The 15,788-nt window shown below is 42.8% G+C and overlaps 1 protein-coding gene across 1 annotated transcript in view; it reads left to right on the plus strand.

Annotated features, from left to right (window-relative positions):
- LOC124796481 (guanylate cyclase 32E) overlaps nucleotides 1–15,788 on the plus strand; it is an 823,982-nt gene that overhangs the window by 501,639 nt on the left and 306,555 nt on the right. Inside the window, exon 8 of the mRNA XM_047260702.1 lies at nucleotides 3,660–3,805. Within this exon, the coding sequence (XP_047116658.1) occupies nucleotides 3,660–3,805 (146 nt within the window). The remainder of the gene's footprint in view (nucleotides 1–3,659; nucleotides 3,806–15,788) is intronic.

The raw sequence follows: 15,788 nt of genomic DNA on the forward strand, positions 1-15,788 counted from the left end.
TCCATATTCCTCCGAATGCACCATCTCAAGAATGAAGGTGCAAAGCACCAGTTCGGAGAACTACGCGAGAAGCGTCATTTGCAGCCGAAAGTGAAGTGCAGTATGCATTTAATTTTTTACATACAGTCACGTAACCGTTCAATTTCATTCGATTTCATACAGTTTGCTTTAGTTTCTATAAAAATCTTTCAAAAGTACAATGACCCGAGCTGTTGATTAAGAGAGTCTACTATCAGGACGTTAATAGCCAGGACAGTGGGACAAAAACTTCGATAACAGAATGTGATATACATACTTCCAGATGTTCGTAGCAAAACGATGTTACTTTCCGTTCAGAATCAGTGCAGAAAAATTGATTAACATAATGTATCTGCTTTTCCCTGTGTCACAAAACTCGATAAAAGAAGTAATTGTGTTATTATTTTCAAAGTTATTTGCTAATTTTTCTGTCGTGGTCAGTGTTGCTAACAAAAGGAATATACTGAACTTCTTGGCTCTATATCTACAAGTCACGTTTATTAGGAAGCAGAACCTAAATTCCCAATGGCACCTTATCGAACGATATCATTATTCTTTTTCTGTAAGATCATATAGCTTGTCGTTAATATTCTCTTATTCGTTACAACAAGTATCTCAATATTCGAACTGTTTTATATATTTTGGGTCGTATCTCGATACTGTTACAAGATCTCCATTGGAGTTAGTAAAAGACATATAATTTGAACGCTTCTTGTATTTATTGGGTGACACATAAAGTGGAATATCATATTTTATGACAGTACAAGAAATCTGTCCATATGTATTTTTGGGGAATCACATTACAACTAAATGCTTTCTGAAGTAAATTTCGCACATTGTAGCAAAACGGTAACTCGCTGATGAAAATGTAATTGTGTCCCAGAAATAACAGTAAATAGATTTAAATAAAATCCTGTATACCATTAGCCTACATCATTTCCAGACTAAAATTACTTTTAAATAGACACTTAGGCTGTGCTTTGCCGCCTTGAAGAGGACCGGTGTAAAGACGGTTGAAACATCGGATTTAACAGTGTTTATAATTTCAAAATGACGCTGTATAATGCCGTAAAGGATTTTATTCAAATTGACACTGCCTTGGAAGCCTTCGCGCTTACATGTGCATACAATGTTTCAATTGTTTCTAATGCATTCCCCTGTCCAAATGTAAAAAATGAAATAAAAAGTAAATAAATTGGGAATTTCATAGAAATTACGTTGGTTATAGTACCACGTCTGTAATAATACTTAAAAAAATTGCTCAATTGTTAAAATCAGTGCTTTATTTCAGCTGTGAATGAATGAACCTTAGTCAGCTCGGCTTCATTGCACTTCCAATTGCCCGGCGTTGTCAACCGAATAATTTCGGCCAATATTCGGCGCCAGTAATTAGTCAAGGAATTTTCTGTTCTGTTTCAAGGAGAACCATAGTTACAGAAAATAACTGTTAGCTCTAAGAAAGAAATCATATAAGCATCGGGTCAGTCATTTTGAACAGCTTTCGCAAACTTAGATGTAATAAATGTTGGTCTCGTACGTTGCTCTTCTGAAGTCTTTTACCAGAAAAAAACATCAAAGTTCTAGGAGGTAGATCGTATCGTAGTCCATACGAAGACGCCAGCCATCGAGTAGCAGCGCCAGTGCAATTGACTGAGGCTTGATACACACAAGAGAGTGACAGCCATTCGTGATCGTAGCGAGATCGCAGAGTAATAAATATTTTTTGTGTTCAGATGTTCGGTCTGATGCAGCTCTCCAAGCTACACTATCCTATGCAAGCCTCTTCATCTCTGAGTGACTACTGCAACTTCATCCATCTGAATCTGCCTAATGTATTAATCTCTTGGTCTCCCTTTACGATTTTTTCCGTCCACGCTTCTCTCCAATACTAAATTGGTCATCCCTTGATGCCTCAGAACGTGTCCTACCAACCGCACCCTTCTTCTAGTCTTGTACCACAAATTACTTTTCTCCTCAGTTCAATTCCATACCTCATCAGCAGTTAAGCTATCTACCCATCTAATCTTCAGCATTTTTCTGTAGCACCACATTTCAAAACCTTTTGTTCTCTTCTAGTCTACATAATCGTCCATCTTTCACTTCCATACAAATACTTTCAGGAAAGACTTCCTGAACCTTAAATCTTTTTTGCAGTGAACGTATAGTGCGTAGTGGAGCGATCACTCTGTTGTAGAAATAATTCAGAACCCGAGATCACTTAAATACTGTTTACTGGAAAACCGGTTTCAACACACTAAAGGTGCCATCATCGGATCTGAATGTAGATTAACATATATAAACCCTTTGGATATAACAATACATGAGGCAGACCAGCTGTTATAAAATCATTGTCACAAAAATTAAAAAAACAATTGCTCTCATGGTCATTCCATTCCACATTCCATGTTTTTCGTACCTGAAAATTCAATGGAGAAATTTTGTGTGTAACTGGCACAAGACGTTAGTAATAAGCTTTAGGAAGGTGTGTTGTCTTTCGGTTCTTCTATGGGTTGTTGTTGCGTTGTCTGTGTGACATTTTTAGGTGGTCTTGTAACTTTATTACGGATCTGAAGATGGTAACTTAGTTCTGTCGAAACCGGTTATTTACAATAAAGCTTTTTTCAGGTTTTTGATAGCTATCTCGGCTAAGAAGTTCTTTTCCTCCTAACTAATCACTACACATCGCCCCTTCGATCTCAACATGAGTAAACTAACCTTTAGGATGAGTTATTACGAGGACTTTGTTCTAGGTCGCAACGTCTGACCTGCTCGGCTTTTGAGGCTTTTGAGGGAGAATGAGCTCTCACCCCTTCATCGACATTTGAGGCCTCATTGACAGAGTCTCCAGTAGAGTTCAAGCCATCATAAAGGCAAATTGTGGACACATCTCATATTAATGTCCACTAGGGAGAATGAGCTCTCACCCCTTCTTCGACATTTGAGACCTCATTGACAGAGTCTCCAGTAGAGTTCAAGCCATCATAAAGGCAAATTGTGGACACACCTCATATTAATGTCCACTAGGAAGAATGAGCTCTCACCCCTTCATCGACATTTGAGACCTCATTGAAAGAGTCTCCAGTAGAGTTCAAGCCATCATAAAGGCAAATTGTGGACACACCTCATATTAATGTCCACTAATGGGCGTTCATATGCGTGTGATCAGACAGTGTATATGTGCTGCCAGAATTCTAGTCTGGCACCTTAGGCGACTGCGCTAACGTTCCTTCTCTATGGCTGGTGCTCTCGTGAAATGTTTCGAGGAGAGGAATTCGTGGCGGGCCACAACAAATCATTCAAAAGATTGAGGACTCAAAAAAAAAAGAAAACAAAAAAAAAATCCATAACAGCGTGGAAGAGGAGCACATCTATGCTTCAGTACTCATTCCCTTTATGTAACGCTGCCATGCTCTGTCAGCCACCACCCCCTACACCCCCGCCAATCCCTCCCGCCCGCATAATCCGTCACTACTCTCTGGAACTATATTTTGCTAAGACTGCATACCGTCCTTTAATAACGTCAGCAAAGGAGACAAAAATGTAATCCGTCTCTTTTGAAGTAATGTGATTAGGCTTTTGCCAGTGTTGCCGCCCTGCAAACAAGTGAGAGAGAGTAAGAGCGTGGTGGTCTTGTCCAGCAGATCCGGCCCGAGGCGGCGTACCTGTACGACGCTGTTCTGGTCTACTCGCATGCACTGGTGGCCGTGTTGGACGCCGGAGGCGACCCCCGCAACGGCAGCGCCATCATCGACGCCGTCAAACGCCGGCACTACAGCAGCGCCATGGGGTGAGTACGGCGTAGTGCGCCTCCATCTGAATGCTGTCCACTGACAATCTGTTGAAGACTGCTGGTGAAAGCCCAGTGTTTGTAACTGGTGATGCCTGGGAAGGGTACTGCAGTAAGTTCCACTCACACTAAACTAAATCACTGTTGATACTGCTGGATCGGATAGAAGCGACGAAAGTAATGAACTGAACAGAAATATAAGATCAGACACGTTCAGAGTGATTTCTTCAAGCCTGCAATTGTAAGTAGGCTGTTTGCTATGTAAGTAGACTGTTTAGGTTTTTATGTTGGTAACGCCATGTAGCGCTCTGTATGAAAATCACTGACTGTGCTGTGTGCAGGCTGTGGCTGGTTTGCATTGTTAGAATATTCGCTATTGTAGTGTTGGGCAGCTGGATGTGAACAGCGCGTAGCGTTGCGCAGTTGGAGGTGAGCCGCGAGCAGTGGTGGATGTTGGGAGAGAGATGGCGTAATTTTGAGAGCGGACGATCTGGACGTGTGTCCATCAGAAGGAGTAAATTCGTAATACTGGATATCATAAACTGATATATATAATGACTTTTGAACATTATTAAGGTAAATACATTGTTTGTTCTCTATCAGAATCTTTCATTTGCTGACTATGCCTATCAGTAGTTAGTGCCTACTTAGAATCTTTTATTTAGCTGGCAGTATTGGCGCTCGCTGTATTGCAGTAGTTCGAGTAACGAAGTTTCTTGTAGGTAAATGATTCACTAGAGGTATAGGTTATTGTTAGTCGGGGCCATTCTTTTGTAGGGATTATTGAAAGTCAGATTGCGTTGCACTAAAAATATTGTGTGTCAGTTTATTGATGATCAGAGTAAGTAAAGAGAGAAATGTCTGAGCACGTTCAGTTTTGCTCAGCTGTTTGAAAATCAAATAACGTAAGAGGTTTACCAGCGTAGTTATTTATAAATTTTACTAAGGGGGTGTTTCACAATTTAACATTACACGTGTTAATTAATGTTCAAAATTTTGATCTTTTTTTTAGTGCTGCAATGTAAGTTTTACTACTGGTTCTTAAATTCAGAGTGCCTGCTATGAGAACTGATACGGAATTAGTAGCAACAAACGCCTTTGTTCAACAAGAAGTTACCAATCTCGATTTCACAAACCGTGTAGCATTTGTTAACTCCTGTATGTTTTTACTCTTGTATACGAGAAATACAAAGTAGTTGTCAGCTGATACGGCAGAAAATAGGTGGCACTGTCAACACCGCATGGGGCATAAATTGATTTGTTAACGCAAGTGTAGTAGCAGCATTGCGTGACATAAACGTAGCTTGCTTCTCCCGTAGCGCCCCTCACCCATCGGCAGTCGACATGCTGGGAATCGAGGAGGAACTAACAAGTAACAATTGAGTAACAACAGAATTAAAGGATCACTTCGTAACTGTACCCATTGTGATATGTAAGTTTGAAATGTGGCTTATAGATGCCTACAAACTTCACCTGCAATGGGCAAAAGCTTGGTGCCCTTCGACGGTACCTTCTGGCTTGACAAAGCTTCGAATAGCAAAGTGTCAACACATGAGGAAAAAAAAAAGGTGACGGCACAGATGTTCTTCTGATCTCTAAAGTGGGTTAACGATGTCACACTTGCATCAAATTTCACCGAAATTCTGCTCAACGACACGTGGAATTGTCGATTGATGTTAAGGTTGTCATAGCCCCTCTGACACACATTTCAACCTTTCAACGCATTTGCGCTAGAGGTGACAACTGCCACGCCCAGCGTTGATATCACGAGATTTTCTTACGAGTAGCCCAGACATACTGTCGCTCAGAATCGACCTCAGAGAGTGGCATAAAAGGCATCAAGGAAACCACACCTTTTCTTGGGATTTTAATTCCGGCACATGTTGCGGTCTAAGTGGACAGTCTGCAGTGAGCGGACACCAGGAAGACGTCCTTGTAGATCTGTGATATTGCTGACATCTCCCCAACGCTACAGTCTTTCTCTAAGCACTCTGTGAGATGGCAACCCCATTCAACATGATCTCACCACTAGTGCAGCCACAGTTTTTGCTCCAGTGTACAGTTTGGAATCACTGAGGACCTTTCAAAACATTCGACGAAATTTGAACGTGGTCCGAAGCAGCAAATGGTGCTAATGTTTTCTCTGTGCGTCCGTTTCACATCCTCCTGTGGAGTGATCACATAGAAGTGCGCTATTGATGCACGTGTGAATACGACGGAAGAGTATCCCTCTAACGCCTCCCAGTTCGTCAGTACCCTCAGTGGCACCTGCTCAAATTTACTGAGACTCTTGAAAATGTGCCTCTGCAGAGGAAACCTGCGAAGCAGTCCCAGGTGCCTGCAGGCAGGCAACTGGCATCAGAAGTTTGTCAAGTGGTTCCCTACCTGCAGCTTCCTAATGCTACTTCCCAGGTTTTCTCCATAAAGGCAAATTTTTAAATTCTCAATAAATGTGTGAGGATGTCACCGACGGTTTTGCCGAACTGTGGTGTCTCAGAGGGATCCTTTGCCGTTTCATTCACACAAATCGCACCCATCTGTCATCAAGCCACAGATGGCTCTGAAAAAGGAGTACTGAAAAAACGTAAGCAACCCTTACTGCTTCGGATCACAAATTACATCGAAAGTTTCGAATGGTCCCTATTAGTTCCGCACTGTACACCAGAGCGAAAGTTGCGGTCGCTCTACACACCAAAGGGGTAAGACCACGTTCAATGGTGTTGTTGGCTCATAATGTTATTAGAAAAGAGTTCGTCACAGAGATGTCAGCACTCTCAAAGAACGTCACGAACTCCTTGTTGCCTACTGCACTGCAGGCTGTCGCTTTCGACTGTGAAACGTGTGGGAATCAACATCCCAAGGAGACGTGGTCTCATAGATGTATTTTAAGTCAACCCCTGAGGCATGTTATTGCTGATTATGAGCGGTGATGTGCCTGAAATGTTTTCTCCGGCCACTCAAAAGAAAACAGCATGATTTCAACGGTGCACGCAGAGACATCAAAATAAAGGGTGTAATGTTGCTCAAAGGGGCTGCCACGATTTTACATCCTGTGACACGTCCAAGGTGGCAATGAGCAGAGCTTTGACGAAATTTGGTGCCAATGTGACATCGTTAACTCACATTACATGGGCTTGAGCTTCTAAGCTCTAGCATTTGCTTTCGCATGTATCGACAATTTGCTGTTTGAAGCGTCGTCGAGCCCGAGGATGACGCCACAGGGCGCCATGCTTTTTCGTTACAAAGGAAGGTTGTAGACACCTTTGTGCTAAAACTTACGGGTCGCAATGGGAGACCACTACGAAATTCAAAGAAGTGATCATTTAATTCTATCTGTCTTCCGTTTACTCTGGATGAAATACGCTGAAGAGCCGAAGATATTGATACGCCTGTCTAATATCGTGTAGGACCCCCGCGAGCACGCAGAAGTGCCGCAATACGATTTGGCATGTACTCGACAAATGTCTGAAGTAGTGCCAGAGAGAAATGAGACCATTAATCCTGCAGGGATGTCCAAAAATCCGTAAGAGTACGAGGGGGTGGAGATCTCTTTCCAAAGTATCCCAGATATGCTCAATAATGTTCATGTCTGGGGAGTCTGGTGGGCAGCGGAAGTGTTTAAACTCAGAAGAGTGTTCCTGGAGCCACTCTGTAGAAATTCTAAATGTGTGGGGTGTCGCATTGTCCTGCTGTAATTGCTGAAGTCCGTCGAAATGCACAGTGGACATGAATGGATGCCGGTGATCATACAGTATGCTTACGTATGTGTCACCTGTCAGAGTCGTATCTAGACGTATCAGGAGCCATATTACTCCAACTGCACACGCCCCACACCATTACAGAGCCTCAAACAGCATGAACAGTGCCCTGCTGACATGCAGGGACCATGGCAGCAGCATTATTGTGGCCAAGATAGAGGGGTTGGGTTGTTTGGGGGAAGAGACCAAACAGCGAGGTCATCGGTCTCATCGGATTAGGGAAGGAAGTCGGCCGTGCCCTTTCAAAGGAACCATCCCGGCATTTGCCTGGAGCGATTTAGGGAAATCACGGAAAACCTAAATCAGGATGGCCGGACGCGGGATTGAACCGTCGTCCTCCCGAATGCGAGTCCAGTGTGCTAACCACTGCGCCACCTCGCTCGGTCAGGGACCGTGGAGTCATGAGGTTGTTTCCATACCCGTACACGTCCATCCGCTCGATACAATTTGAAACGAGATTCGTCCGACCAGGCAACATGTTTCCATTCATCAACAGTCCAATGTCGGTGATGACGGGCCCAGGCTAGGCGTAAAGCATTGTGTCGTGCCGTCATCAAGGGTACACGAGTGCGCCTTCGGCTCGGAAAGCCCATATCGAATATGTGTAGTTGAATGGCTGGTACGCCGACACTTGTTGATGGCCCACCATTGAAATTTGCAGCAATTTGCGGAAGGGTTGCACTTCTGTCACGTTGAACAATTATCTTCAATCGTTGTTGGTCCCGTTCTTCCTGCATCTTTTTCCGGCCGCAGTGACGTCGGAGATTGATGTTTTACCAGATTCCTGATATTCATGGTATACTTGTGAAATGGTCGTACGGGAATATCTCCACTCTACGGCACCCTCGGAGATGCTCTGCGTCCCATCGCTCGTGCACCGACTGTAGCATCGCGTTCAAACCCACTTAAATCTTGATAACTTGCCATTGTAACGGCAGTAACAGATCTAACAACTGCCCCAGACACTTGTTGCCTTATAGGTGTTGCCGACCGCAGCGCCGTATTCTGCCTGTTTACATAGGTCTGTATTTGAATATGCATGCCTATACCAGTTTCTTTAGAGCTTCAGTGTACAACGCGCGGCGCCGTTGTAGACCGATTTTAATGCTCCTATTACCTGAATTTTTCTCTCTGCAGCTGATATGAAACATCCTGGCAGATTAAAACTGTGTGCTAGACCGGCACTCGAACGTTAGGCTTTTGCCTTTCTTTGGCAACTACTCTGCCGTCTGACCACCGAAGCACGACTCATGCCATGTCCACACAGCTTTACTTCTGCGAGCACCTCATATCCTACCTTTCAATCTTCGGAAAAGTTCTCCTGTGAAACGTAGAGGACTTGTACAGCCGAAGGAGTAGATACTGCGAACACATATTTACTCCGCGGCATAACTATTTGCGGATAGAAATATAACAGATCTTTTAGTATACGGTTTGTGTGTTGGTAGCACAATAATGGATACAAAGGTACTTTCGTACTGAACAGATAATTGTTACACGATGAGAGTAGTTGCCCAACAAACATTTCAGTTATTCATTTGGTGCAAAACACTCTGCATCTCACAATATTTAATGGCATACTATAGTTTGTGGCTTGGTGGCTAAGTTGTATAGTGCTCCTCTACTATAACATGTACCCTGAGTTCAAACCTTGGTCCAATGAATACTTTTTATTATTTTATTAATTACCGCTTCCTTCACCTGTGGTAGCGGGTTCTTAATGTCAAAAATTTGAATTGAGTGTAGTAACATCTTTCTGTAGTGATACATCCAATTTATAAGTCACAGAGGTTTTCTTTACAAACTTATTTTGTTAACTGGTGCTCATTAACATGCACACGGCAAATTATGCGTAATGGAATATGAAGAGCAGGGAATATAAATCTGACATTTGGTATCTTGCTAGTGCGTTTACCGTGGGTAACCATTTACCTGCATTACTGTTACCACGTCTGTGTAGAAAGTATCAACGTTCAAAAATGGTTCAAATGGCTCTAAGCACTATGGGACTAAACATCTGAGGTCATCAGTCCCCTAAAACGTAGAACTACTTAAACCTAACTAACCTAAGGAGATCACACACATCCTGCCCGAGGCAGGTTTCGAACCTGCGACCATAGCAGCAGCGCGGTTCCGGACTGAAGCGCCTAGAACCGCTCGGCCACGGCGGCCGGCAGTATCAACGTTTCGCTCTCGAAAAATCAGCTTCTTTTAAATTGTTTTTCAGAATTTATATGTTAGCTTTTCTAAATGTCAGTGCAGAATTCCGGATTTTCCCAGTATAAGAGAACGTTGTTCGGTTCACAACCCCTCACAGAAGAAGTATTACACGGGGACGCAAAAAAAACATATTGAAAGCCGAAATGGTGCTAACTGCAATGACGAATATCGCAGCGCTAAAATCTACAGTGGTTTCAGAACATATGAAGTGAAAAAGAAACTTTATCTGGTTGCCATTATATCTGGAACGTCAAGAAACATAAGAAATGGTTAATATTTCACTATTCTTTTGTTCGTCCGACGTACATACTGCCTCACACCAGACTGTTCATTACACTCAACATTAAATGTAAAACCACACGGGAGTTGTATTCACTTCAGCCACGTATCAGTAACAAGCTAGAGGTACTGTTTAGGTCCCGATGTCTTGGTATAACCGATTGGCAACTGCATTTTACCTCTCCTTAGAGACATCAGGTGCATTTTCTCTGATGTTTCGTTAGATATGTGCAGTTCCGTTTCTGCAGTGTGTAGCTGACGTCAGCACAAACAAATACTGCTAATGACGTTTCTCATACGATGCCCAGTATCGATGGAAAGCATCGGTTTGTTTCACGTAATGAACAATATGATTTTTAAAGTGTAATATTATGTGTCCATTCGATGGAATGGTCCCAAATTAGTCTTGTGTGATTTTCGTTTCATCGATAAGTATTGAGAGGGACAGTAAAGCAAGAAAAAAAGCATTAGTCCAGCAGCGACTGTACCTCCCTGGAGCCGGCCAATGTGGCCGAGCGGTTCTAGGCGCTTTAGTCCGGAGCCGCGCGCCTGCTACGGTCGCAGGTCCGATCCTGCCTCGGGCATGTATGTGTGTGATTTCCTTAGGTTTAATTAGTTCTAAGTCTAGGGGACTGATGACCTCAGATCTTAAGTCCCATAGCGCTCAGAGCCATTTGAACCATTTAGTACCTCCCTGGCCGGCGCCGACTGCTACCACTATGCAGCAGAACTACTCAGCCGCAGCTGGATATTCCTCATTATAAGGGAGGCCAGTTAACACAAACTGGCATACCAGATATCGCACTACACTAATCGGGGTCCGCCCTATCGACTGACAATGCAAAATTCCGTTTTAAAAATCATTTTGTTATAACGGGACACAAACTGACATTAGTCGCCGCATGAAAGATGCGATAAGTAGTATTTGTTTGGGCCGTCTCCAGCTATACATTGCAAAAACTAAATTGCAAATCAGCCCAAACACCAGAGAAAATGCGCCTGATGAATCTTAGGAGGAACATCCTATAATGAGTGTGCCCTACAGCGGTAACTCCATGGAAAGGAATGGGAGGCGTCTCTCATCTGGTGGTCTGACAAGGGAACCTCCCCATCGCTCCCCCCTCAGATTTAGTTATAAGTTGGCACAGTGGATAGGCCTTGAAAAACTGAACACAGATCAATCGAGAAAACAGGAAGAAGTTGTGTGGAGCTACGAAAAAAATAAGCAAAATATACAAACTGAGTAGTCCATTCGCAAGACAGGCAACATCAAGTAAAACATGAGCTCAGGAGCGCCGTGGTCCCGTGGTTAGAGTGAGCAGCTGCGGAGTGAAAGGTCCTTGGTTCAAGTCATCCCCCGAGGGAAAATTTAATTTTTTATTTACAGACAATTGTTTTCTGTCCGTCCGTCCGTCCGATGGACATATGCAGGATTTGGCGGTCTACACACAGAAAAATTTGAAACCGTTAAAAACTTATGTTTTGAAAGAGCACAGGGAAAACTGTGCGACTGTGAAACTGTTGCATTCATTTGTTGCAGTTTATGTGACAAACTCTTATGTTTTCATCACTTTTTTGGGAGTGATTATCACATCCACAAGGAAACCTTAATCGGGCAAGGTAGAAGAATCTTTTCACCCATTCGCCAAGTGTACAAGTTAGGTGGTTCAAAATGGCTCTGAGCACTACGGGACTTAACTTCTAAGGTCATCAGTCCCCTAGAACTTAGAACGACTTAAACCTAACTAACCTAAGGACATCACAAACATCCATGCCCGATGCAGAATTCGAACCTGCGACCGTAGCAGTCGCGCGGTACAAGTTAGGTGGGTCGACAAACATATTCCTGTCATGTGACGCACATGCCGTCACCAGTGTCGTATACAATATATCAGACGTCTTTTCCTGTGGAGGAATCGGTTGACCTATGACCTTGCGATCAAATGTTTTCGGTTCCCATTGGAGAGGCACGTCCTTTCGTCTACTAATCGCACGGTTTTGCGGTGCGGTCGCAAAACACAGACATTAAACTTATTACAGTAAACAGAGACGTCAATGAACGAGCGGACAGATCATAACTTGGCGAAAATAAAGAAAGTAAAATTTTCACTCGAGGGAAAACCTGAACCAAGGATTTTTCGTTCCACACCTGCTCACGCTAACCACGGGACCACAGCGCTCCTAATCGCACACTGTCCTTGATGTTGCCTGTCTTGCTCATGGACTACTCAGTTTGTATATTTTGCTTATTTTTTTCATAGTTCCACACAACTTCTTCCCGTTTTCTCGATTGATCTGTGTTCAGTTTTTCATGGCCTATCCACTGTGCCAACTTATAACTAAATCTGAGGGGTGTGCGATGGGGAGGTTCCCTTGTGAGTAACACTAATGTCTTACTATTATGACCGAGCGGAGTGGCGCAATGATCAGCACACACCATTCACATTCGAAAGGACAACGGTTCAAGACCGCGTCCGGCCATCATGATAGGTTTTCCGCGGTTTTCCTAAATCGTTTCAGGCAAATGCCATGAAGTTTCCTTTCAAAGGGCGCGCCCGATTTTCTTCCCAATCCTTCCCTAATCCGAGGTTCTGCTTCGCCTGTAATGACGTCGTTATCGACGGAACGTCAAACAGTAATCTCCACCTCCTCTTGATAATATTCTATTGCATTGCACATACAGGGTGTTGCATCAGAAGAGGATCTGGTTGCCTGGATAGTAGCAGCAGCAGCAGGAACAATTCAGGGTACTCCTGGGGGTTTTGCCCGTGTCAGACAGAACATGACCCGACGGTGTAACCTTTGTTTACGTGTCAATGGAGGCATCTTTGAAAATCTACTGTAATTGAAATTGGGTTGTGTTAATATGTTGTCTCTTGGTCATAAAAAAATGGAAGAGTGTTTGTTGGTTTAATTAATTTGCCGCCAAAGAAATCTTCCTCTACCGGGTTAAATACTCCTCATAGGGAAAAATGACATTAGGGAAAATTTTTGTTTTGATGTCCCCTACAACCTCCCAGAGTTTGTCGGTTTAAATACTTTTCACCCTGTATAATTCTATTTTACTTATACGAACGGCAGTACGTCTAGTACACCTTTATGAAGGTGCATTAAATACACGACTCTCATATGTGGGAGTTCTCAACAAAAAGTAACTACAATTGTATAAATAAAGGATTTCACAAAGGTGCTCTTTGGAGTGGTGGTGCGCTCGCAGTTAACGACGCCGATCGCTCGGGCATGTTGGGTCTGCGCTAGAAGATCGTTCTGCTGTCGGCCGGCGTGGAATGTCAACAGCCAGTCTGTGTGGCAGCTACGCCGAGTCGATCAAAGCCCAGCGACTCTCTGCGTCCGTCAAAGGGAACCGCCGCTACTCTAGACGTCATTGTTGAATCCACGAAGTCGCGAGTGGTCTTTGACGTAAATAAACAAAGGCAGCGATTAGCTCGGAAATAACTACACGTATCCTGCTGCGCTGTCTTGTCCCGAGTCGGCCGCCTGATCCAACCAAAACACTAAATCAAAAAATTATCTCACATGGTAAAACCTTTCTAAAGCCACTATGGCATAAATATTTATTTATCTACAAACAGCCGGTTTCGACACACTTTGCTGTCACGTTCAGGTCTTCAAAAATTTATGTTATAAAACGTGTTCGTTTTGAGTCGGACATCATGCGAGGTTGGCACGTAGATAAAATGTAGCACATAATATTAAAGTTTGTCATAAGTAAAATATTTAAAATCGATAACCACCTTGTGCACACGTCTAAAGTATTGTTACGTCATTGAATGATTAGAACATTTCTAGGTAAAGCTAACAGATGTGCTATCGTACTTTTGTAGTATACTGTGTATCAATCGTCTGTGATTGCTACGTGTATTGGACATGGCCACTTGCAAGAAATGCTCCTTGGTAGTGTTTTATTTATGATAACTTTTATATGATGTGGTGTAGTTTATTTACATTATTTTAAGACCTGAAGATGACAGCAAAGTCTGGTGAAACCTGTTGCTTTTACAGAAAGAAGTGCTTACATGCCATCTTCGCTTTAGAAAGTTTTTACCAAGTAAAACGCATTGTTCCTTCTAGTTTCTCAGCGTGAGAAAATTCAATCATATTATTTCACGGTTAAAGTTGTCACAGCTGCTAATGACATTTATGGTGCAATACAAGCGGCTTGCAAGGATATAATTGTGTGAGAATTTTCTCGCTGTCCTTTAGGCTGGAGAGCGTCTGATATCATAGAGCCGTATTTTTAACGACATTTTGTGTGGTTTCATCAGCATCAAATAGTTTGGTAATAGACGAAGTTGACCAGTTACTCTCTCAGGTTCTTTTCTTAGTTTTTCAAGTTGTTTTTGTGGTCTTCAGTCCTGAGACTGGTTTGATGCAGCTCTCCATGCTACTCTATCCTGTGCAAGCTTCATCTCCCAGTACCTACTGCAACCTACATCCTTCTGAATCTGCTTAGTGTATTCATCTCTTGGTCTTCCTCTACGATTTTTACCCTCCACGCTGCCCTCTAATGCTAAATTTGTGATCCCTTGATGCCTCAAAACATGTCCTACCAACCGATCCCTTCTTCTAGTCAAGTTGTGCCACAAACTTCTCTTCTCCCCAATCCTATTCAGTACCTCCTCATTAGTTATGTGATCTACCCATCTAATCTTCAGCATTCTTCTGTAGCACCACATTTCGAAAGCTTCTATTCCCTTCTTGTCCAAACTATTTATCGTCCATGTTTCACTTCCATACATGGCTACACTCCATACAAATACTTTCAGAAACGACTTCCTGACACTTAAATCTATACTCGATGTTAACAAATTTCTCTTCTTCAGAAACGCTTTCCTTGCCATTGCCAGTCTACATTTTATATCCTCTCTACTTCGACCATCATCGGTTATTTTACTCCCTAAATAGCAAAACTCCTTTACTACTTTAAGTGTCTCATTTCCTAACCTAATTCCCTCAGCATCACCCGACTTAATTTGACTACATTCCATTATCCTCGTTTCGCTTTTGTTGTTGTTCATCTTATATCCTCCTTTCAAGACACTGTCCATTCCGTTCAACTGCTCTTCCAAGTCCTTTGCTGTCTCTGACAGAATTACAATGTCATCGGCGAACCTCAAAGTTTTTACTTCTTCTCCATGAATTTTAATACCTACTCCGAATTTTTCTTTTGTTTCCTTTACTGCTTGCTCAATATACAGATTGAATAACATCGGGGAGAGGCTACAACCCTGTCTCACTCCTTTCCCAACCACTGCTTCCCTTTCATACACCTCGACTCTTATAACTGCCATCTGGTTTCTGTACAAATTGTAAATAGCCTTTCGCTCCCTGTATTTTACCCCTGCCACCTTCAGAATTTGAAAGAGAGTGTTCCAGTTAACATTGTCAAAAGCTTTCTCTAAGTCTACAAATGCTAGAAACGTATGTTTGCCTTTTCTTAATCTTTCTTCTAAGATAAGTCGTAAGGTCAGTATTGCCTCACGTGTTCCAACATTTCTACGGAATCCAAACTGATCTTCCCCGAGGTCGGCTTGTACCAGTTTTTCCATTCGTCTGTAAAGAATTCGCGTTAGTATTTTGCAGCTGTGACTTATTAAACTGATAGTCCGGTAATTTTCACATGTGTCAACACCTGCTTTTTTTGGGATTGGAATTATTATATTCTTCTTGAAGTCTGAGGGTATTTCGCCTGTCTCATACATCGT

This window comes from Schistocerca piceifrons, chromosome 1 (genome assembly GCF_021461385.2).
Source record: "Schistocerca piceifrons isolate TAMUIC-IGC-003096 chromosome 1, iqSchPice1.1, whole genome shotgun sequence".
Lineage (NCBI taxonomy): Eukaryota > Metazoa > Arthropoda > Insecta > Orthoptera > Acrididae > Schistocerca > Schistocerca piceifrons.